Genomic DNA, 22,302 nt, shown 5'->3' with positions numbered 1-22,302 from the left:
TATTTCCTGTGGCAACTACTCTCTTACTCGTATTTCTCAATGTTACCTCTGGTACATTTTCCTTCCTCACAACTTTACAATTTAATATTTAAACTATATATTCTTCTTAATCAGTTAGTCTATTTTCCTATTTTCTTTTCTTTTTTTTTTCATTTTCTCAGTCATAATTTTATTTTTTGTTGAATTTATTGGGGTGACATTGGTTCACAAAGCCATACAAGTTTCAAGGGTATAACCCAATAAAATATCACCTGCACACTGTATTGTGCACCTATCACCCCAAGCAAAGTCTCTTTCCATCCTCAATCCCCCCCCTTTGCCCCCTCAATTGATCCATCTAAGGTGATAATGGCAGACAGAAATCTCAGCTCCAGGGATAGTAACCACAGAGAAATCTACCACAAATAGGGGGAAGCTATTTCTATGCAGCAAAACCTCTAAATTCCTCCCAACTCTTTATTAAATTTTTTAAATTTTCCAAAAACAAAATTACAATAAAATTTTTATGCATGCAAATTCTTTTAAACTTTAAAAATATCTAAACACATTTTAATACACAGAGGGTAATTAATTTTCCTGAAAAAAAGAAAAGGATATGTTAGAGTGATATCTCAAATACCCGACTCCTCTAAAAATATACTATTCATTCTTCTCAGTGTCTTATAAATAAAAGTCATGAAAATAATTGAGCTATTCATAAAAATGACAACAACAAAATATTAATAACTAAGCTAATAAACAACTTGGAAAAATTTATACAATTTAACTGTTGAATAATTTTGTTTCCCTAAATTTGGTTTTAAAAAGCATGTGTTAAAAAATCAACTGAATTCAAGCTGGAACATAACTGGGACATGCCAATAAGCAGGAACTGAGTAGCACTTTATTTCAAGTTGGCCTGAGTTGCTGAAGGAAAGTGGGACAACAGAACAGGCAAGCACAGAAACAGAGCAGACAGACAAGGTGTCCCTGGCTCTAGCTTTAAATCAGAAAATAAAGAGGGCGGGGGAGCTGTCATCTTCTGGGACACACACAAACTTGCCAATTTATTCTCATAAAAGCATGAGCAGAAGCATTTTATTCTAATTGATCGAAGGATGAAAATGTGGTTTACATCCTATTTTTATGTGGTTACATCAACATTTAAACATAAATTATGCTAGGACAACATCTAGTGAGTACACTGTAGATATAAAGTTAAAACCTAAGATACATATATCACAGAATAACAATAATACATACCTTAAGTGGATCTGCTAGCTCTGATAGCTGGTTAACTTTCAGTTTAATTGCATCATACTTGTTTTCTGCTTCTACTTTCAGACTTTTAAGATATTCCATATTTTCTTTTTGTTGTTCCATACTTTTCTCAACCATTTTCATTTTCATTTTATTTTCTTGAGCTTCATCTTCCTGATTACATTTACAGAGCATATAGAGTTAATTAAAATACTTTGTTATCAGATAGAAAAGGAGTACGAACAATTCTAAGAGAGAAGACACTACTGGCTATAGGCAAATCAGATAAAAGACAAGTTCAAAGACTACTAGGGCATGTTCACACTCTCAAAGGCAAATTAGGAAGAAGAAAACAGGTTCAAAATAATAAGAGATATTATTTAGGACACAAGTTAAAACTATATTATGCTTGATGTCATAATCAAAAGAATTAACTTTTATTCTACCCACTTTTCCTTCACAATATAGTACATATAAATATCTACCTTGTGCCAGACAACGTGTTAGATGCTGAGTAAACAAAAATAAACAAGACATACTACGTATCTTCAAGAAACTGAGTCTATCACCCTAGCCATTTGCTCAGTGGATAGCGCATTGGCCCACGGACTGAAGGGTTCCTTCCGGGTTTGATTCCCGTCAAGGGCACATGCCCGGGATTGCCGGCGAGATGCCCAGTAGGGGGCGTGCAGGAGGCAGCCGATCAATGATTCTCTCTCATCACTGATGTTTCTCTCTCTCCCACTCCCTCCCTCTCTGAAATCAATAAAAACATATATTTAAAAAAAGAAACTTAATCTATCAATAAAAGGAATTAAAGCAGAAAAATAAAATGTGGGAAACAAGATTACTAATAAAAAATGAAGACAAACTCTCATTCGAGTAGAACTCCACCTGCTGTATCCCTCAGCAGTTAATATGACGTACAGCACAGACACTAAGTAATACTTCTTCCTTTTAACAAGATTCTGCAAGCTATCTAATCCATTGTTTACTGTAACTCAGAGAAGCTAAGCTGGATATCATAAACAGCTGCCTGAAAAAATATAGGATGACAAATATGTGGCCAATTAAAATGAAAACTATTAACTTGGGAAGAAGAAACAATGCGAAAAGAGACCAGGTGTAACTGACCAAAGGTATCCATGAGTACTGATACTGATTAAATCTGAAAAATACTCTGCTAGGCAGCATGGTTTAAAGTGCCACTGTTTGCCTTTAAGAGCACAGTTAAGCTTTGATAAAGATTTTTTCATGTAGTAGATGACAAAATCAATTATTCTTCATGCAAGTTATAAAGACAAAACAATAAGGAACTTGAAGGCTACACATGAGGTAGTTTCTATCTTATCTGTGAATGAAGAAAATCATAAAAAGCAGCCTCAAGTAGGATTTTAAAAAAAGCTGAGTAGATACTGTTAAACTAAATGATAGTTTTGTCCTTTGTAACTTTGAGAAAAAGACTCTTACCAAGGTTGCAATATCTACAGACTGATGTTCTTCTATATTCTCAAGTTCCTGAATTTCAGAAATACTTTTTCTTATTTTCATCTAAAAGAAAGTATTTAAATTTTAGTAATATAAAAGTAAATTAAAAATAAAGAAAAGCTGTATTAATCCATGATGTTCTACTGTGTTACAGAAGGATTCTGTATTTAATAAAAGAGACATATTCGTATTAAATGAACCAAAGTTAGTTACAGTACCAAGTCTGCCATATTACCCTCACTGGTAACCCATTCCCACACAAAAAAGATGTAAGTGCTCCATCTTTGCATTTAAAATGATGATAATGTTGAATTCATAGACAAAATATTCTGAAATATCCAGACTTATATTGTGGAAAGATTATTCTAATCCAGTGGTCCTCAGACTACAATTCAAGTGCTGCCTGGATGCCTCTGAATCTCTTGCAGGGACTCATGAGGTCAAAACTATTCTCATAAAAACACTAAGACATTATTCACCATCATTTTCTCACAAGTGCTCAGGAGGTTTATGACTCGGTGACGTGTACTTATTGCAACAGATTGATTGCAGAAGGTGACCTGATTATTCAGTTGAGTTTTATTAAGCCAGAAATACAAATTTACTACAAAAATATAAAAATGTCAATCTTCTCAGTAAATAGCTTTGGTTTTTGGAAAAGTTATTTTTCTTAAAAATGTTATGTTAACAAACAATGAGTTTATAATTTTTAAGTGAACTAATAAATACTGTTAAATTTCGTTTTAATTTTTAACAGTGTAAATACTGATAGGTAAAACCCACATATGTAAAAAGCTCTTTTAAGTCTACAAAGGGGCTTGAGGCCAAAAAGTTTGAGAACTACTCCTTAATTAAACAAATTTTAAAAATAGCTTAAAAGTGACAGGATGAAAAAACAAAATGATGTATATATTTTTTTACCTTTAATTCTTTATATCGTAGTTGGAACCTTCTAAGAAATTCTTCATTGCGTTTAATATCCTTTTCAAGGGCAGACAAATGTTGCTGAAAATTTAATATCTGGGCCTTCTTATTTTCAACATCATTCTCCAATTCACTTGATAGAGGAGGATAAAAAGTAATTTAAAACTATTTCTGAATATTACAAATACTTTAGATCTTTACAAAGAAAAGCTAATTTTTAATAGCTTATTTGTAAAAATCCTAATCCTAATTTCAAAAAAAAATCTAAACTGAAGTCAAATTTTACTTATTTCATTAATAGGCATTTATGATATGATTTCTGTGTGGCAGACTTTGTGCATAGTGATAGGTAGAGGCAGAAACAGAATTAAGACATGAGTAACTCAAACAAAAAAGAATCAGGAAATAAACCATAACACTAAAATACGAACAGGACACTATACGTCCATAGTACCACGGAAAATCAGACTTAGGGAGACGTGGCAATTGTATTCTGTCAAGTTTTGCACAGTGGGACCAACCAGAGGAGAGGATGGGAAGAACTGCGCAAAGGCATCGAGGGGTGAAAAGATAAAATTGGCAGCTCAACATTCACTGCTGGCGAATAAGTGCTATAATTGCTATGAGTGTGTGGGGAGTTAACGTGAACGGAAGGAGGACAATGAAAAGGGATGGAGAATAAAGCAAGCAGATGCCCACACCATAAAGACCTGGCCGGCATTCACTGTCCTCGGAAATGACCTTTTCCTGCCTGACCACAGCACCTGTCTCCCAGAGTTGAGTGCCTGCTGGAAGTGAACCACCTTTGCAGTTAAGAAAAACCTCCCTGAGAGAGAGTGCCGTATTTCAGTAAGATGCACATTTCCCACGTTTTCACGTCTCTGAAATGATCTTTCAGTCCACGGTTCTATTAGCAGCTTTTTTCTTTTTTACTGATATATAAGATAACACAGCAACTTAAATTTGATAAATATTATAAATGTGCTATCTTATTAGAATGCTCAAAATTTTAAAAAAATAAGTCAGCTGAATAAATGATAAATGAATGCTAAAAATGAGGAAAGAAGAGTAATTGTGGCATTTCTGGTAAAAATGGGGCCAGATGCAAAAATTTAAAATGGCTCCTCAGTATTTAATAAGAAATGTTTATCACATATAAATCTATACATTAACCAATAGTAATTTTGCTAATAAAAATTTACCAAATAAATTTTGAAACTAAGAGCCTAAACCAAAAATAAAACCAACAAACAATATTGTTATTAAACACTTTTCTGAATATTTAGAATAAATTTAAAGAATCAACATAATTTACATAAACAAAATGGCTAAATTTTACAACTTCCCTTTTTCAGGGTAGGACAAATTCTGTTCTGTATTTTCATATAGTGTTTCTCCTTAGTTTTTAAATATTTTTTACTTGGAGAAAGAACATGTGCTACCTAATAAAATATGAACCCCAAAGGAAGCAGTAGAAATAATATAGCAAAGCCACACTGGATACCAACCTTATTTCAGAATCCACATCTCTGCTTAGGAATTTAGGTCTTGTATATTCAGATGAATAATAACGTCCTGCAAAAACTTGATCACCATCAGCAGTAAAAGCTTCCCTGCAATTCTTGGGTGGCTTTTGGGACTGCATAACTGCACGAGCTACAGAATTACTCTAAAAATAGAGGAGGAATACATTTTTTAAATTGTGCCAAAGCATTTCTGATGTACACAATTTCAAAATGTTAACTGACATTGTTTTAAGATTCAAATAATTTTTATTTAAACATTCAAGTAAATAATTCCATAAAGTTAAATACAAGAATTAAAAAAAAAAAACCTTCAAGATTCAAAGAATTAAAACTATTAAGTCTTCAAATCAGCACAGCAAATAATGCTTTATGACAAACTGATATTCTATTTTTAAATTCTAATATTGCTATCCATTTAAAATTAAAAATGTTAAGTAACGCTTCACATGAAAATACTTTTACTAGTTCATACAAATCTCATTTTTTCTAAATGACTCTTACACCCTAGAAATGATGCATCTGAATAGCAAATTCCAATATGCGACAACAACCTTGGAATATTTAAGCCCTAGAGGAAGTAAAAAGGGGAATCAGCTTAACCTCTCCAGGCACATACCTTTACAAGAGGATGTCATTGTTTTATTTCACATGTCCTTCTAAAATATGACAGAGCTAAGCCCATAAAAATTACAACACTTGCAATACACACACACTTGGATTACTAATACCATTACTTCTCATTTCCATTAATAAGAAAAACAGACTCTATTGCGTTTGTCTTGATTACATATTTCTGTTTCAAAATTCCTTATTCCTTCCCAGCAAATTTATTCCAAAAGGTAAAACACAATATGGTGATCAAATCAAACAAGTATATAAAAATGCATATACAGATAAAGAATACATATTGATTTTACAGCACTCAAATTTTTAAGAAAAAGAGATCCATAAAATATCAAGTCAAGTATATGTTTAAAAAGTAGAATGAGCCCTGACCGGTTTGGCTCAGTGGATAGAGCGTCGGCCTGTGGACTGAAGGGTCCCAGGTTCGATTCCGGTCAAGGGCATGTACCTTGGCTGCGGGCACATCCCCAGTGGGGGGGGTGCAAGAGGCAGCTGATCGATGTTTCTCTCTCATCGATGTTTCTAACTCTCTGTCCCTCTCCCTTCCTCTCTGTAAAAAATCAATATATTTAAAAAAAAATAATAATAAATAAATAAATAAATAAATAAATAAATAAAAAGTAGAATGATAATAATACACGTATCTGTAAGGGCAAATAAAAAATGAATTTCGCAGGCAATAAAGAAAGCATAAACAAAAAAATTTATATGCATAAAAAAAAAATACACATTTGTGAAATTGCTTTATAAAGAATAGCAGAAAGTAATCAAGTTCCCTGGGGCAAAAAACAAACCACCAGCTCCATGTTCTTCTGTAGAGTTTCCTACGAGGTACATGCACAACAATGAAACACCAACAGCTCCGTGACGTAGGAGGGGAACAGGAATTTATATAACCTACTTCCGTTCTGAGGTTTTTAAAATAACATGACTACAGCACGCATCTGGTCTTACTTTGATTAGCAGCACTGTTTCTATCCCTCTCATGTCAATCAGGCTATTTGCAACAACTGCGTTATTTATTTCCAAAGCTGTCAGCACCGTTGGGAACTCTGGATGATAAGCAGCTCTAAGAGACAAAAATACATAAGGATTAGCATCAAGCTTTAATTATATGTAAACATCCATATACATATATATATATATATATATATATATATGGGTGAGTAGATGATAGGTAATAAGATAATGAAAACTATCTGGTAACATTTGAAAACATCTGATTAGATTTATTTTATTTGCTTAGCAAACATTTATATGTGATAGGCACTGTTATAAGAATATTATATGCTCATCTAATCCTATAGCAACAATGAGATAGATATTATTCTCTCCCTTTTTTCTTTCCAAAGGAGAAAGCTTCAGATTTTATAAGTTCCTCAATGTCACAGAGCTTGTTAAATGCTTGGGCTAGGATTGAAACTAGGCAGCTCAGCTCTAGAGCCCAGATTCTTCTTCTTCTTCTTTTGTTTTTTTAAATAAAGTAGAGTTGGCATATGATATTATATTAGGTGTACAACACAGTGATTCAACTTTTGTAGGGCCCAATTTTTAAACATTATGCCCTACTGCCTGTTACAATAATTACACCTTTCTTAAATCTTACATGCTATCATACATAAATATAAAAGTCAATTAATTAAAAAAGTGAAACAATATTCCTACCGACACAAGAAAAATTGAAGTAAAGATTATTATGAACACAGAGGAAACATGAGAGAATGATATTCTTAGGAATTATGATTTGGGCTCCCTAAAGAGACATTCACTCTTTCAACTAAAATTTTAAACATCTGCGCTATTAACAGCACTGAAGAATGGATACACCAAGAATAGAAGGTGCAGAAGCAATGAATATCTAAGGGGGAAATGATCATAGTAGCCTTAGTGCTTTCTTAGTCCTAGAATTCTAACATAAAGAAAGTATCTTTGTATATACAGGGTAGGGCAAAAGCAGGCTTACAGTTGTATGTGAAACAGAGTTTATTCTTGCATTATTAGTTATTAAATATTGCATTATTTTCCATAGGAACAACTGAAAACCTACTTTTGGCATAAGCAACTGAAAAATGAAGATGGAGAAGATTCTAGGAAGAGCAGGTTTTAGGGTAGAAATCAGGAGACTGGCTTTTACACAAATTAAGTTTGAATGTCTATATTCCGACTTCAGATGCAACTAACCTGTCAGGGGTCATTCTTACCATAGCAACGTTGTCTGGTAGCACAATTGAAATTTCCCTTTTATGGGGTTTAAGAAACCAGGGATTAAACTAGAAATCAACAGAAGGTGAAATTCCCATGCAGACAAAGAAAACACTTACTCTTAACTCCCAATCCTTATCCTATATAATAAAAGCCTAATATGTTAAGTGTCCGACCATTCGACCAGTCGCTATGACGTGCACTGACCACCAGGGGCAGATGCTCTGACTGGTAGGTTAGCTTGCTGCTGGGGTCCAGCCGATCGGGGACTGGGCGAGACGGGCCGGACACGCCCTGGAGCCCTCCTGCGGTCCCTCCCCGACCCAATCATGCACTAGTGAGGTCCCTCAGCCTGGCCTATGCCCTCTCACAATCTGGGACTCCTTGGGCGATGTCGAAGAGCTGGTTTCAGCCTGATCCCTGCAGGTGAGGCCGAGGGACCCCCACCGGTGCATGAATCAGTGCACCGGGCCTCTCGTTTCTAGTATAAAAACCCCAAAATCAATAATTCTAATAGAGGACTTAACTACTTTTGACAAATCCACTTTTTTCTTATATTTTTCCTAAATCAATTGTTGGCACATCTGTTTGGTAGTCACTCTAGCCAAAAACCTAGCAGTCATACTCAATTCTTCTTTCTCTTATATTGAAGTAACACGTGTTATTGATTTTGTCCTAAATATCTCTTTTAATCTGTTCCTTACTATCTATAATGCAAATGCTATTTTTGCAGAGTAATTTATGATGTCATGCCTCCATACAATTTGCACATAAAATTCTATTTGCCTAGAAGGCAATTAAAAAACTCATCAGTTAGAAGACCAATCATTTTCCTCTCTCCTCTGATTTCTTCACTAACCTACCTCCTAACATTCAGTTACTCCCTTATCTCAAACGCAACTACCTCCTAACATTTAGTTACTCCCTTATCTCAACTGCAACTATAGCTTGTAATCCAATTTTATCAAAGCTGACAAAGAATAAATTAGGGAACATGTACATACTTAGAAATACAGTGGGCAGCCAGCAGCTAGTAAAGAGGCCAGTTTAGGTATTTTGCCTTGAGAGGTTTATTAGGGTCATTCAGGAAAACAATCACAGCTCTTGAAGGACTCTTTGAAGCACAATGAACAATGAGCGCCCTAGTTCTTCCTTAATGCCTCCCTCTTTATTTGTCTAGGTCTGGCACCACTTCCCTCACCAGCGTAATTCCTATGCCACACTACATCTATTTCACTGTACTGACTCCCACAACAGACCTCAAGGCAGAGTATCTCTCCTGTTTATCTACCTGAAGAGAACGAGGTGGCCTGATGCAATTTTACGTATCAGTAGTACAGACATGGTTAACATAAAAATGTTTTAATTCTTTGTGACCTTGCACATGATTAAGCAAAACCAGAAGCAGTATTTAATTACTGATGCCTTACCTGTGTCGTACATCATACATGTCATTCCGAAACTCAGAAACTATTATCTGTGGCCGTGAGGTCCCTGGTAAATAAAACTTTCTCATCAGTGCCTGAAGTACTCTTTCATCAGAATGATTATGGCAACAATAAGCTTGCAGAAGTCCTTTTAAGCAAGATTCAATAGCCAAAGCAAGTTCAGGATCCCGAAGATGAATGCAAGCTCCTAAAAGTGAGAAAAAATTATTAAAGGCCCATTATTACTTATTTTTAAATATTAATGTAACTATCTTTCTAAAATAGTTCATATGATTTTAAAATATTCTCATATAAAGCAGCTTAAATGATATTACAATTATTACTTTAACCAAATGGGATGCCACGTATCTGCTCATCACACTGGGAGGAAACCAACTAACCTCTGAAAAACGCTGTCCCACTGGAATGTAAATCAACAGTGGTTTTTCTACATATGTTTATACATTCCAGCCTTTGAACGGTATTTTGAAAATCAATCAAAAGATTTAGATTCTTTATTATTTTTTCTATAAAACTGATTAACAATGGAACTTTAGACTTACAACAGGAAAAAATGCCTCATTCACTGAAATGGAGCCTGGCATAGAGGTACATAATTGATTAAAGGGACATTACTACAATACTTAATATAGTACATAGCACTGTACTTATACAATAATACAGTACTTTACTAACAAAATATGTTTATATTTACAGCGTCATTTTCACGTAATGAGGTACAGAATTAGAGGTAACTCCACAGAACTCAACTGATTTTCTAAAATCTCATGTATATATATAGAAATAATTAAATAATCCCAGATTTTACAGTTGGAAGAGGACTTAGAAACAATTTTGACCATCCTTAATAGAAACTAAGAAAAACACAAGTCATTTTATAAAGGTTACACAAAACTCGGGTGGTGAGTATCCTTTCAAATATATCTTAACTAGAGGCCCGGTGCATGAAATTCATGCACCGGAAAAGGGGGGGAGGTGTGTCCCTTAGTGCAGCCTGCACCCTCTCCAATCTGGGTCCCCTCGAGGAATGTCCAACTGCCCGTTTAGGCTCGATCCCAGGCAGTCGGACATCCCTCTCACAATCCAGGACTGCTGGCTCCCAACCGCTCGCTTGCCTGCCAGCCTGATTGCCCCTAACAGCTTCTGCCTGCCAGCCTGATCACCCCCTAACCACTACACTGCCAGCCTGATCGACGCCTAACTGCTCCCCTGCCAGCCTGGTCACCCCTAACTGCCCTCCCCTGCAGGCCTGGTCCCCCCCAACTGCCCTCCCCTGCAGGCCTGGTTCCCCCCAACTGCCCTCCCCTGTAGGCTTGGTCCTCCCCAACTGTCCTCCCCTGCAGGTCTGGTTGCCCCCAACTGCCCTCCCCTGCAGGTCTGGTCCCCCCCAACTGTCCTCCCCTACAGGCCTGGTCGCCCCCAACTGCCCTCCTTTGCCGGCCCCGTCACCCCTAACTTCCCTCCCCTGCAGGCCTGATCGCCCCCAACTGCCCTCCCCTGCAGGCCTGGTCCCTCCCAACTGCCCTCCCCTGCTGGCTTGATCGCCCCCACCTGCCCTCCCTTGCAGGCCTGGTCCCTCCCAACTGCCCTCCCCTGCCGGCCATCTTGTGGCAGACATCTTGTGTCCACATGGGGACGGCCATCTTGTGTGTAGGAGTGACATTCAAGTTGCATATTACTTTTATCAGATAGGATGTCACTGGATTTTCTTACTAATCAGCTACATTAAAGTTAGTTCATTTATTTATTCATTCAGGAAAAAAAATCAAAATCAGATTATTTAACTCTATTTTCCTAAGTTCTCTTTCTTTTGACTATTTTATGCTTTGAAGACACAAAAGCTGTTATAAACTTTAAGGTGACTCATCACTATTTCTTAAAATATGTACCATTAAAATCCACACGTAACTATATAGCTCCTTGATAATAGTTTTAAAATTAGATTCAATAGACCCACTCCTGAAAATAAAACCTTATTTCTAATGTTTATTATATCCTGACTAAATGGTGACAAATACCTAAGGGGCCTACAGGTTTATAGGTAAAGTGCCCGCGTCTATAAGCATCATCTATTGCTTCAAGAAGAGCTGGAACATGAGGGCCAAATCGTTTCAGTCGATCAGTTTTACTATCTCTCAGTTCTTTCAGTTGCCTCTGATTATAGCTCAGTGTATGCTTCACATCTAATTCTTCTCTCCTAAAATACAAAAGTGGAAGAACAGAGCAGACATGTGATACGATTACATAGACATATTCACCCTTTCCCCCTAACACCTGTATACCAGTGACAGACCCCGCTACCCTAGAATTAAAGGCAGACAGATGTCTTTATTTAAAAATAATTGTGCAACTACAGAAAAAATAGACAGAAATCCTTAAAAATAAAATTAAATTAAAAAATGCAACGATGGGGACTAGAAATCCCAGAAGTTAAACCCCCCATGTTTTCTTACTTCTTACAAAGAGCAACACTCCATGATTTTCAAGTAATTGAAAAAAATAATTGTAAGCATGTTGAAACTTACCTAATTCTAGTATGTTCTTCTTTGTCCTTTTCTATGGCTTGCTGAAACTGCTCCATCTCTTGATTGACAGAAATTTCTTGATCCTGTAAGGCCTTTACTCTGTCTTTTAACCAAGATATTTTTCTTTGCCTTTCCAGCCGCTCAGGTTCCAAAGATTGATCGGCACTAACAGTAAATAATCCAAAGTGGAAAATGTTAAATGAAAAACCTAACATTAAAAAACATAAAGCAATGTGATAAAACCCTTTAACAATAATACAGAAAATATAGTACTCCATTTCACCTAGACTACTTTATTACAAAATGAAGAAACCATAAAAATCACAAAGTAGCTATTTTACCTTTTTTTTAGTTCTTCAATTCTTTTGCAAAGCTGCTCATCATCTTTCTTTAATGCTCTATACTCATCCAGAGAACGGTTATATACAATCTAACGAAAAATTAAACACACTTCAGTAAAATAAAAACAAATAAATATCCCATTCAAGTCCACTTTGCCAAGTCTTCAAATCAGTGGCTGAATATAAGCAGAAATATATTTTTAAAATAAAAAAGTACATAAATGACCAAATGAAAACATTTTTTAAAGTCTTAAAGCAACACAGATTTCAACAATTACAAAACCTCCACTTCTAAAAATAAACGAAGAGCACTTATATTTGACATGCAGTTTTTAATATTCCAGACTGGACAATTTCTCTCACCTCGGCTTCATGATAGGCTCTTTTCTTAGCAGTGACATCTGCTTTCAATGCCATGCATTCTGGTGCTCGTGCATTTGTCTCTTCACTAATCTTTTCCAGTTTATCTTGAATATCCTTGTATTTGTTTTCTGCTTCATTAAGTCTGACCTTTAAAAAAATAACATTGTTGGCATATGTTTTATTTTTCTTCAATAAATAGAAATTTTAAAAATTATATACAGTTCACACCCCAATAATAAATTTAATTTCACTGATTAAATAAACTCAAGATATCAGGCAAGCAAATATATAATTATAATATAAAATACTAAAATATAATTAAATTTTAATTCCACATTTCCAACAAATACGTTATCTTCTGGGGATACAAAGATGCTGTCCAACTGTCTTCAAGTAACACAATTAAAGAAAGATAGACACAATTCAGCAGAGAAATAGGCATGCAAATTACTCATGCAGTTTGAATAGATTAATGCTGAAGTCAGGTATGCCTATTTATAATTGTGGAAGCATACAGAAGAAACCCATAGCTTTGCCAGGAAAAAATAGGCATGTCTTCAAAGCAGGAGTAGCATTTGAGCTGAGGCTGGAAAGATTTAATAAAAATGTACCCGGAGAAAAGCTGAGGAAAGATGTCAGAGGTTGAGGGTGAAGCATGTGGAAAGGGATTAATACCCATTTAGGAGTTAGAAATATTTCTGGAGATTAAACTGAGAAGGTAGTGGCAGAAGATGAGATGACACAGTACAAGGGTCTTGAATTCATTCCACAGTGCTCAGCTTACAGCTTAACCCTCTAGACAACTGGCAGACAAGATCTGACCAAATCTGTATAGTAAAAGTCACTTTGGAAGCACAAGGAAGGTAGGGTGGAGAGGAAAATTAAAGAAAATGATTTCAGTAAGAAGTTAACAGAATATTCTGAAGCAAAAATAATTAAGAGGCCAGAATGGGGCACTGACAATAGAATGGATTAGAAGTGGCAAATATGAGAACAATTTAGATCAGGAATCAGCAAACTTTTTCTGGAAAGAGCCAGATAGTGTATGCCTCAGAATTTGTGAGTCATATCGTCTCTCACAGCTAGTCAACCAGACATGCTAAGTTTAAAGTTTCTGGAGCAGGTTATATAAAGCTGTGAAGACAGACATTTGAATCAGTGCTCAGGATAAACATGTGAATAGGAAATATAGATAAGGGAACTGTCAGTATTAGGATATTTAGGAAGCATAACAAAGTCCTATTATTAAAACACTGATAGTATAATCTGTATGCTTTTTCAATAAAAACTGAAGTTGGTCTATGTGTTATACACAGTAAACATCTCATATATTTTCATTTTTAAATTAAGTTACACAAGTTTAAAGTCTGCTTTAGACACTATTCAGAAACCTTCGGTTCGATAGTCATTCTATAATCAGTAACTGAGCATATATTATGAGAAAGTTTTTATGTAAGACAGAGGGTGAAGGACATAAATATAAAATTAGATAGTCTTTATCCTCCAGAAATTTTACCCAGCCTCAAGATTTTCCTTTTCCCATTTGGAAAAAAAGGGGTGAGCACCTAGTACTCAGACTGGATTCCATTTCTAGATTGATGAATACCTAAAGAGGGAAGTAACTTAAAGTTTTCCACATGAGAAGCTAAGAAAGGAGGTCGAGAAAAATAGTGAAAATTTCAGAATATTCTCTCCAAAATGAGTATGTGGGGTGAGAGAAGTAGGGGGGATTGAACTTCCATTTATTACCTGAAGAGGGAGTAATAAACTCAGCCCAGAGATCACCAAGAAAATGTACAACCTGTAGCATTTCTGTTACTTTTCATACTCATCTATTACCTTTAATAGCTTAATGTCAGAACCCTTAAAAGAAAAAGACACACCTGTTTAACTTGGAGGCACAGAAAAAACCAAGGTAGGGAAGATTATATCCTATTACATCTAAGCTAGGGGGCCAACAACTACTAAATAGAATAAAATACTCAAAGGTAAGTCAACCACACTGAGTATGGGGTGTGGAATGTGGGGCTGGGGTGTCCTTTATAGAAAGAAAAGGCTAGGAACCCTACTTCTGGCATAATACTGTGTGGAATTCCGCAGTGCTGGCTACACACCGTTGTGAACTCACTAAAATTCCCCTGACCTGTAAATTTTACATGGGTGAATTGTATGGTATATGAACTATATCTTAATAAGGCTGTTTAAAAACGAATGGAGCCCGGCTGGTGTGGCTCTGACCTATGAATCAGGAGGTCAGGGTTCGATTCCTGGTCAGGGCACATGCCTGGGTTGTGGGCTCAATCCCCGTGTGGGGTGTGCAGGAGGCAGCCGATCAATGATTCTCTCTCATCATTCATGTTTCTTTCTCTCTCTCCCTCTCTGAAATCAATAAAAATGTCTTTTAAAAAAACAAAAAACGAATGGAAAGGCGAGAATAAAGAGTGGATCTGCTGTATGGTAAAAAAGTCGATGTGGAGATCCCAACAGAAAATGACTACCTTTATGTTCCACTCAACCAACTTCTACCTCTAGGCCCAAGTGGAAGAAGTTTTCTTGAATCTTAGCTGATCACATCCAAATAGTGTCCTCTTTTAAAAGTACTGCCACGATACTCCTTGAACAAAAGTTTAGGTCAGTTCCACTTGAGTAATAAATTCAAATTAGGTAAACATACAGGTTGAAACTGCTACTTTTGTAGGTCATAATCGTCTAATATCAGCAATCTCATATGATTCAACATACTAAATCTGCATAAAAATGGTAATTACCTGCTGTTCTTCCATTTTCCTTTCAAGTCTAGCAGCACGATCCTCTCCAATTTTGATATTATCTCTGATAGCATTCAATTGTTTTTCAATTTCATTGACCTAAAAAGAAATTATATGGCAAATCACTAACTGTAACCAAATATACTCTGATGATACAAGTATATGTGAATAAATAATTAAGTGAAAATTACCACTGCCCAAGCCATTTCATGTTTCAAGCCTTCTAAGTTAGTCTTCATTGTACTTAAACCAGCAATAATTTGAAAACGTTCTTCTTTCTCTAAACACTGGCGTTTCAGTTCAACAAGTCGCTTTTAAAAAAAAAGAATATATTTCTTACTAACATTGAAAAGACAAGACTTGTCACAAATGTATGTCTTTTGAATACACTGCCTAAACAAGTACTAAAAAAGATTTGCTAGGAAATGACTTCTTTAAGATGAAAATAAAAATATTTTTGATTCTTTGGTACATTTTACTGGATACAGCAATTTTGTTAATTTCAGCACTATAAAAATGGCCAAATAAATGGTTAAGACAACACAAGTATAGACAAATCACAAAACAGTTTACCATTTTCTCTCTATTCCATATCTGATGCACAGACTAATATGTGTTTTGGGCAAAGTACACTCCACACCCATTCTAAACACATTGGAAGACTCAGAAGAAATTTATTTCCAAAAATCAACTAAGGTATAATTTTCTTATCCAAGTCCTCTCTTAATAATTAATAAGTTAAATCATCAAACCAATATTAAGAGGACATTAGAACAGCTTCTGAAGTGTCTCTTAGACTTTATATTCTGTACACCTGGATAGACGCCTCTCCCCTTCATCCATGCTTACATATTCACTGTTCATTTTACTGTGTTTCCCTAGCCAAGTCACTTTCCCATTCTCCAGGGTTATTTCAATCCACCATTACTCTTCAACCCTCAGACTCTCCGACACACTAATCCCTCATTCATTCTCCCCGCCTCCTACTTCAGAGAATGTAGTTAGTAGTCATTAGAGACAATTCCCTCCAACTCCCCACCACCTTACCTACAAATCTAAATCAGTCATCTCCTCCACCTGCCTTCTCAGGAGATCTATATTAATTTATTTTTCATGGCATCTTTTTATGTTTATTTCCACTTCACCCTCTTTACTGAATCCTTCCCTTGATCACATTTTACTCTTCACTCATTTCCCTTTCCCACTTACAGACAAAACCACCACCATCCATTCCTGGGAACCACCTCCTCTTCTAAAAGTCTCCTCTTTCCATTCATGTTTCATGAAAAGAATCTCTACCTCTTGCGTTTCCTCACATTTTCAGCCCCGTGAGTCTGTCTATTTCGCCACTACTGAAACTCGTCCCGCCACAGACGTCTTTGAAGATCATGTCACTAAATATAGACGAGTATTTGTCAATCTGTGCGGTGTCTGTCCACTCAGTACAGTTGTGACCACTTCCTTCTCATATTCTCTCTTCCCTTAGTTTCTGTGACTCCCATGAGCATTTATTTCTCAGGGCTCCAGGCTGGCCTGGGCCCACTTTCTTCCACTTCTCAGTCTCAGACATTACATATGGCTTAGACCAGCAGTCGCCAACTGGTGGTCTGAGGGCCACTGGTGGTCCGTGAGGTCCAAATGGTTGGCGACCACTGGCTTAGATACCAACAATATACTGACCACTCCCAAACTATTATTGAGGCCAGGCTTGACTTCTGTGTGCCTAACTCATATATCCAACTTCCCACTTTGCATTTGTACTTAGATACTTTATAAGCAGCCCAAAATGAAATTGTTCAAAATGGAATTCATCATCTTTCTTAAAGGAAAAAGAAAGGAAGGAAGGAAGGAAGGAAGGAAGGAAGGAAGGTTGGTTCTCAAGCTTTCTATCTTAAGAAACTTATTCTACAGCTGGGGTGTCCTTCTGTCACCCTTGCTGTCTCTTCTGTCTCCACTTTACTCCTCCAGGTATTATATAACATATGCCCAAATCATTCCAAAACTCTTCTCTCCATTACAACTGCCACCACCCTAATTTATGTCACTATCATCTCTTTAGACAAAGGTAACACCTTCTTTATTGATCTCTCCACATCTATTCCTTCTGCACTGCAATATGGGGCATTTAATGAATTAGAAAAGAAAGTTCTTATTAAGTGCACATTTTGCATACAGAACTCTGCTACATGATATAGGGAAGTACTTCTTAAACTTCGTAATCAAAATATCTTTAATTGCTGATGGCAAAGTATACCATGAAGAAAGTGGATATTTAATCCCAGGCTGTCTCAAGCAAAGTTTTTCAAAGTCCTGATTTTTTACATAATAAATGTAACATATACTAAGTACATTTAATTGAATATGCAAACATTTGCTTTCCCCATTAATAATATTGATACTCCAAGAAAATTGTGCTATATTAATCCTGTGGTTTACAGTACATCCTCGCACACTACCACATATACCAAGTTTGAAGGGATGATGTGGGAAATAAAAATAAATATTCTCACCCCTACTTTTGGAGTTTTCACTTAATGAACCATAAAACTATAAACTTAATTTTAATATATAAAAACTTGAAGTAAAAATACCAGTGAAACAACTAATAATTTTGACCTGACTCAGTCATTAGTAAAAAAGAACAAGCTGTATAAAACTGACTGAATAACAAAAGAACAAGACCCAGAATCACACAAAAATTGGTGGAACTTAATGTACTGGATCAGTGGTTGGCAAACTGCGGCTTGCGAGCCAGCCACGGTTTGCCGCTCTGTTGACTAATGAGTTTGCCGACCACTGTACTGGATGAACAACTGAAATGTAAGCCTTATGACTCTGAGGTCTCTGATTATCAAACAGAAGGTGGATCTTCAGGAATCTGAAGAAGAAAGTATAAGAACAAAATATATGTAAAAACAAATTTAAGTAAGTCCCACTGGCTTGAGTGATTTCTAATGCAAGCAAATTTGCACAGCTGCAAATCTGGGAGTACTGATGTGACAGCTGCCTCCAACCCATCAGTGCCTGATGAATGTTAACACTGTACGAGGGAAATGAAAGAGTCATCTACCATATCCTATCTAATAAAGAGGGAATATGCAAATTGACCATCACACCATAACAAAATGGCTGCTCCCACAGCAGAGGCAGGGATCCCGTAACACAAGATGGCTGCACCCATAGTGGAGGCTGAGTTCTCATAACGAGCCTAAATGAACCATCAGCAGGGACCTGAGGCTGCGTGGCCCTGGGCTGGGGCAGGGGACCTGAGGCTGTGCCCCCCACCTGGTGGGGCTTGACAGGGGAACCTCAGGCCATGCCCCCCCAACCCAGTGGGACTTGACGGGGGACCTCAGGGTGCATCCCCCACCCTGGTGCCGAGCTGGGCTACCTCAGGCCGCGCCCTCCACGCCGGTGCCAGGCTGGAGGACCTGAGGCCGCACCTCCTGCCCTGACACCAGGCCGGGGAACCTAAGGCCGCACTTCCCACCATGTGGGGCTTGACAGGGGTGGGGCCGGCTGGGTCTGGATCTAGCCCAATGGGGGTGGGGCTGGCCGGGTCTGGGTCTCGCGTGATTTGGAGGCGCATGTGGGTGGGCGGGGACTTGACTCTGGGTCCCGTGGTGTGCCCCAGACCCTGACAGGAGGAAGATTTTCATATACATTTTACTAATATTCTTCCATCTCTGACACTTCTATTATAGAGAAAGGGCAAATAGCAATATTAAAATATTTCCTCTAATTAATTCCCTTTTAATGTGCACGAATTTCGCGCACTGGGCTACTAGTATAACTATAAATGCATATTATGTTTAATATCAGCTTGAGATCTGTGCCTAGCTTCCCATCAAAAAAAGTATCATAAGATTTTAAACTACATATAATGGGAATTAGTGGTATCTTATTGTAGAACCAATATATTAAGAATATATATGTAAGATACTGCCCTAATTATAGTGTAATAGAGGAAGTAATATGTGTATATACCCATTATTACAAAACAAAAAGTAAAGGCTATTAAATACCTAAATATAAAAACCACACTTTCATAGGGTACTTTGAAAATATTACTTTTATATAGACAGATATATACATAAAGATGTAAATGTATATAATTTTATAACATTTATACCTATAGAAATTTGACTGATCTCAAAAATAACTACATTAAATGTTTACAAACCTCTTCTCCTTGACTTATCTGTTCCTTTGTTCTTTCTTTTGTTTCCATTATGTATGAATAATCTTCCTTCATTTGTTCGAGTTGGGTTGCTTTCATGAAAAACTATCAACAACAAGGAAAACACAATTAAGAATTTGCAAATTTCCATGGAACTCTAAAAAAAAAAAAAATTGGGTCTCCAAAACTTTTAGACTAATTATGTAAACAAGACATGAAAAACATATGTAAGCAAATACACAGAAACACAAAAGAACATGTCTTATTTCAGACCCAAAACTTACTTAACCTACTATGTTCATTTGCAAAAGTTCTTAAAACTCCATGAAAGAAAACTCTTTTGCTGATAGTAATACCATTTTGAAAGCTTATTTTCACCGATTCCCATTCTTTAAGCAAAAATGGAAACAGAAAACACCTGTATGTTTGATCTTAGCATATTGCAAATTTTTAGAAAAGGAAATACTTAAACCCATTCAAAAGTTACCCTGTAAATTTTAGTAGTTGTCACAATGTTGTTAGCTGTTTGAGATTTAAATAATTTAAGGTATAAAAATTACTATTCAGACAAAGCTAAGAAACATGATTTCTTATGTTTGGGATATAAAACAAATTCATAGACATAGACAACAGTATGATGCTCACCAGAGAGAAGAGGATGGGCAGGTAGTAAAGGGTAAAGGGGAGGCAAACATATGGTGCTCGCAGATGATTTAACTTTGGGTGGGTGGTGGGCACACAATGAAGTATACAGATCATGTACCATAGAAATATACACTTGAAACCTATATGGTCCTACTAACCAATGTCACCCCAATGAATTTAATAAAAACTTTAAAAAAAGTCATTATATGTGTGTGGCTAATCATTCCTTCGTATTTCCTTAAAGATTAATTTTGGAAAATAATAACCCATTCTCCCTCAGAATTAAAAGCCAAAAAGTGGACCAAGAATTTACCAAAAAATTAACATTTTTGGTAGTGTTAATTTATCATCTTACTTAACAATTTCCTAAATTAGTCCCTATAATAATTGCTTTAAATAGGTGGCTTATTAAAAAACCTTCAATATTTACTGTGGAAACAAGAATTATGTTCAGAATATATGCTTAACCTATGAATGTGTTCTTTTATTAAGTTCACATTTACTTGGTGTTCCTTACTTTGTACTTGTCTCCCTCATTTTTAGACTGTAAAAACTGCTTGCTCATTTCTTGTGTTAAAACAGAAACCGGATTATCCACCTGCAAAAAGCAAACAAGCAAACAAAGGGTTATTTTTGAATACGTCAATTTAATGCCTTAAAGATAAACAAACTGAATATATACAATACAATTGACCTATGGTGCCATCAAGCAGGCTAAGTATTAGCCAATGGTTAGAGCATTAGGGCAAATATACAAAGAAAAATGTTGTAATAGAGAGAAAATGTTTCAATATTGCATGATACTAAAATATATACCATAGTCAAAATTAAATATTCTGCTATTACATGAGGGCACAACTAAAAGAATTCTCTGAAGAAGTGTTTTCACTAGAAAGCTTTCCTTTCGTTCATCTGTTTCACAGAATTCCACTCCTAGCTACTCTAACGATTGGACAAGAGTCGGGAAAGCCCCAGCATGGGACTCAGCTGACTTGAGACCTGGTTTGGGCTGTTTCTACCCTCCTATGTAGCCCTGGGCAACTTAGTTTCTCTAAATACAAAAAGGTCCAACTCAGTTTCTTTTTAATCAGAATTATGGTAAGTATTGTTTCTTTTTCTTACGGCAGTTTTTCAGAGTTCCCATTGTTGTTATTTCTTCATGAAGACATTATAAAAGAAATGGAAATGCTGGAGTCATTTCTATCTTTTGGAGTGGGGAGTCATTTTAAATAAGCCATTGCTTGGATTCAACCACCTTTGGCTAACAAGTTAAAGTACAGTGAAGGTAATAATAAAATATATTAACAGTTCAAATTATAGTTGAAAAAACTTAAAAAAAATATTACTTGTTTCAAAAAGATTCAGGGTCTTATTCTTTATACCTCTGGTGCTAGTAACAAAGCAACTGGTATGTTAGAAAATAATCCTGATCCTAAACGATAGAGTATGTAGGGCCAGTATAAATGAGAAAAGTTTTAAACTCCTTCATTTTACCATCTGTAAAATACCAACTTAGCAATTACCTGTATGTTAAAATGATCAAGAATTGCAATCAGCTCTTCTTTCCTAGTAGAAACCACGGTGCCTAGTTTCAGGAAAGACAAAATAACCAGACTGTTTCTCGGGCAATAATACAGAAAAAACTGAGCAGCTATTCACGCTAATCAGGACTCAGGTACCCACAGAGGGAGAGCACGGGTGCAGTGACTGTGCTTCTCTTCTGCCCGCAGCTCAACGTTTTCTGTTCCTTCTCATCTCTGGCTCCCAAACTCTTAACACTCACTTCCTTTTTATGTCCTTCCCCACCTTTTGCTAACCAACTCTTTCTCATGTGATGGAAACTATGGGGATGAAAGAAGGTTTGCAGATGAGAACAAAATGGCATAGCGTATTTCAAACAAACCCAAATTCTGCCAATCGTGGTTTTGTTGTAGAATGTCCTGTGGTACAACTATGTATAATATTGGTATGCATATATACACGTATGTATACATACATGCAACCAAGGGACCATCTTACAAGAGGTTTC

At 36.3% G+C, this 22,302-nt stretch overlaps 1 protein-coding gene across 1 annotated transcript in view; it reads right to left on the bottom strand.

The window, feature by feature from the left end:
* Positions 1 to 22,302, bottom strand: part of SMC6 (structural maintenance of chromosomes 6) — a 59,506-nt gene that overhangs the window by 21,101 nt on the left and 16,103 nt on the right. Inside the window, exons 6-20 of the mRNA XM_080682927.1 lie at positions 21,797 to 21,858; positions 20,791 to 20,871; positions 19,632 to 19,733; positions 15,640 to 15,759; positions 15,449 to 15,547; positions 12,681 to 12,827; positions 12,318 to 12,406; positions 11,977 to 12,141; positions 11,470 to 11,648; positions 9,434 to 9,638; positions 6,756 to 6,870; positions 5,160 to 5,320; positions 3,649 to 3,784; positions 2,710 to 2,790; positions 1,243 to 1,413 (exon numbers count right to left, since the gene is read on the bottom strand). Coding sequence (XP_080539053.1) covers positions 1,243 to 1,413; positions 2,710 to 2,790; positions 3,649 to 3,784; positions 5,160 to 5,320; positions 6,756 to 6,870; positions 9,434 to 9,638; positions 11,470 to 11,648; positions 11,977 to 12,141; positions 12,318 to 12,406; positions 12,681 to 12,827; positions 15,449 to 15,547; positions 15,640 to 15,759; positions 19,632 to 19,733; positions 20,791 to 20,871; positions 21,797 to 21,858 — 1,913 coding nt within the window. The remainder of the gene's footprint in view (positions 1 to 1,242; positions 1,414 to 2,709; positions 2,791 to 3,648; positions 3,785 to 5,159; positions 5,321 to 6,755; positions 6,871 to 9,433; positions 9,639 to 11,469; positions 11,649 to 11,976; positions 12,142 to 12,317; positions 12,407 to 12,680; positions 12,828 to 15,448; positions 15,548 to 15,639; positions 15,760 to 19,631; positions 19,734 to 20,790; positions 20,872 to 21,796; positions 21,859 to 22,302) is intronic.

Source organism: Plecotus auritus (genome assembly GCF_963455305.1).
Source record: "Plecotus auritus genome assembly, chromosome: 8".
Taxonomy (NCBI): domain Eukaryota; kingdom Metazoa; phylum Chordata; class Mammalia; order Chiroptera; family Vespertilionidae; genus Plecotus; species Plecotus auritus.
This window is presented reverse-complemented; position numbering and strand designations above follow the sequence as displayed.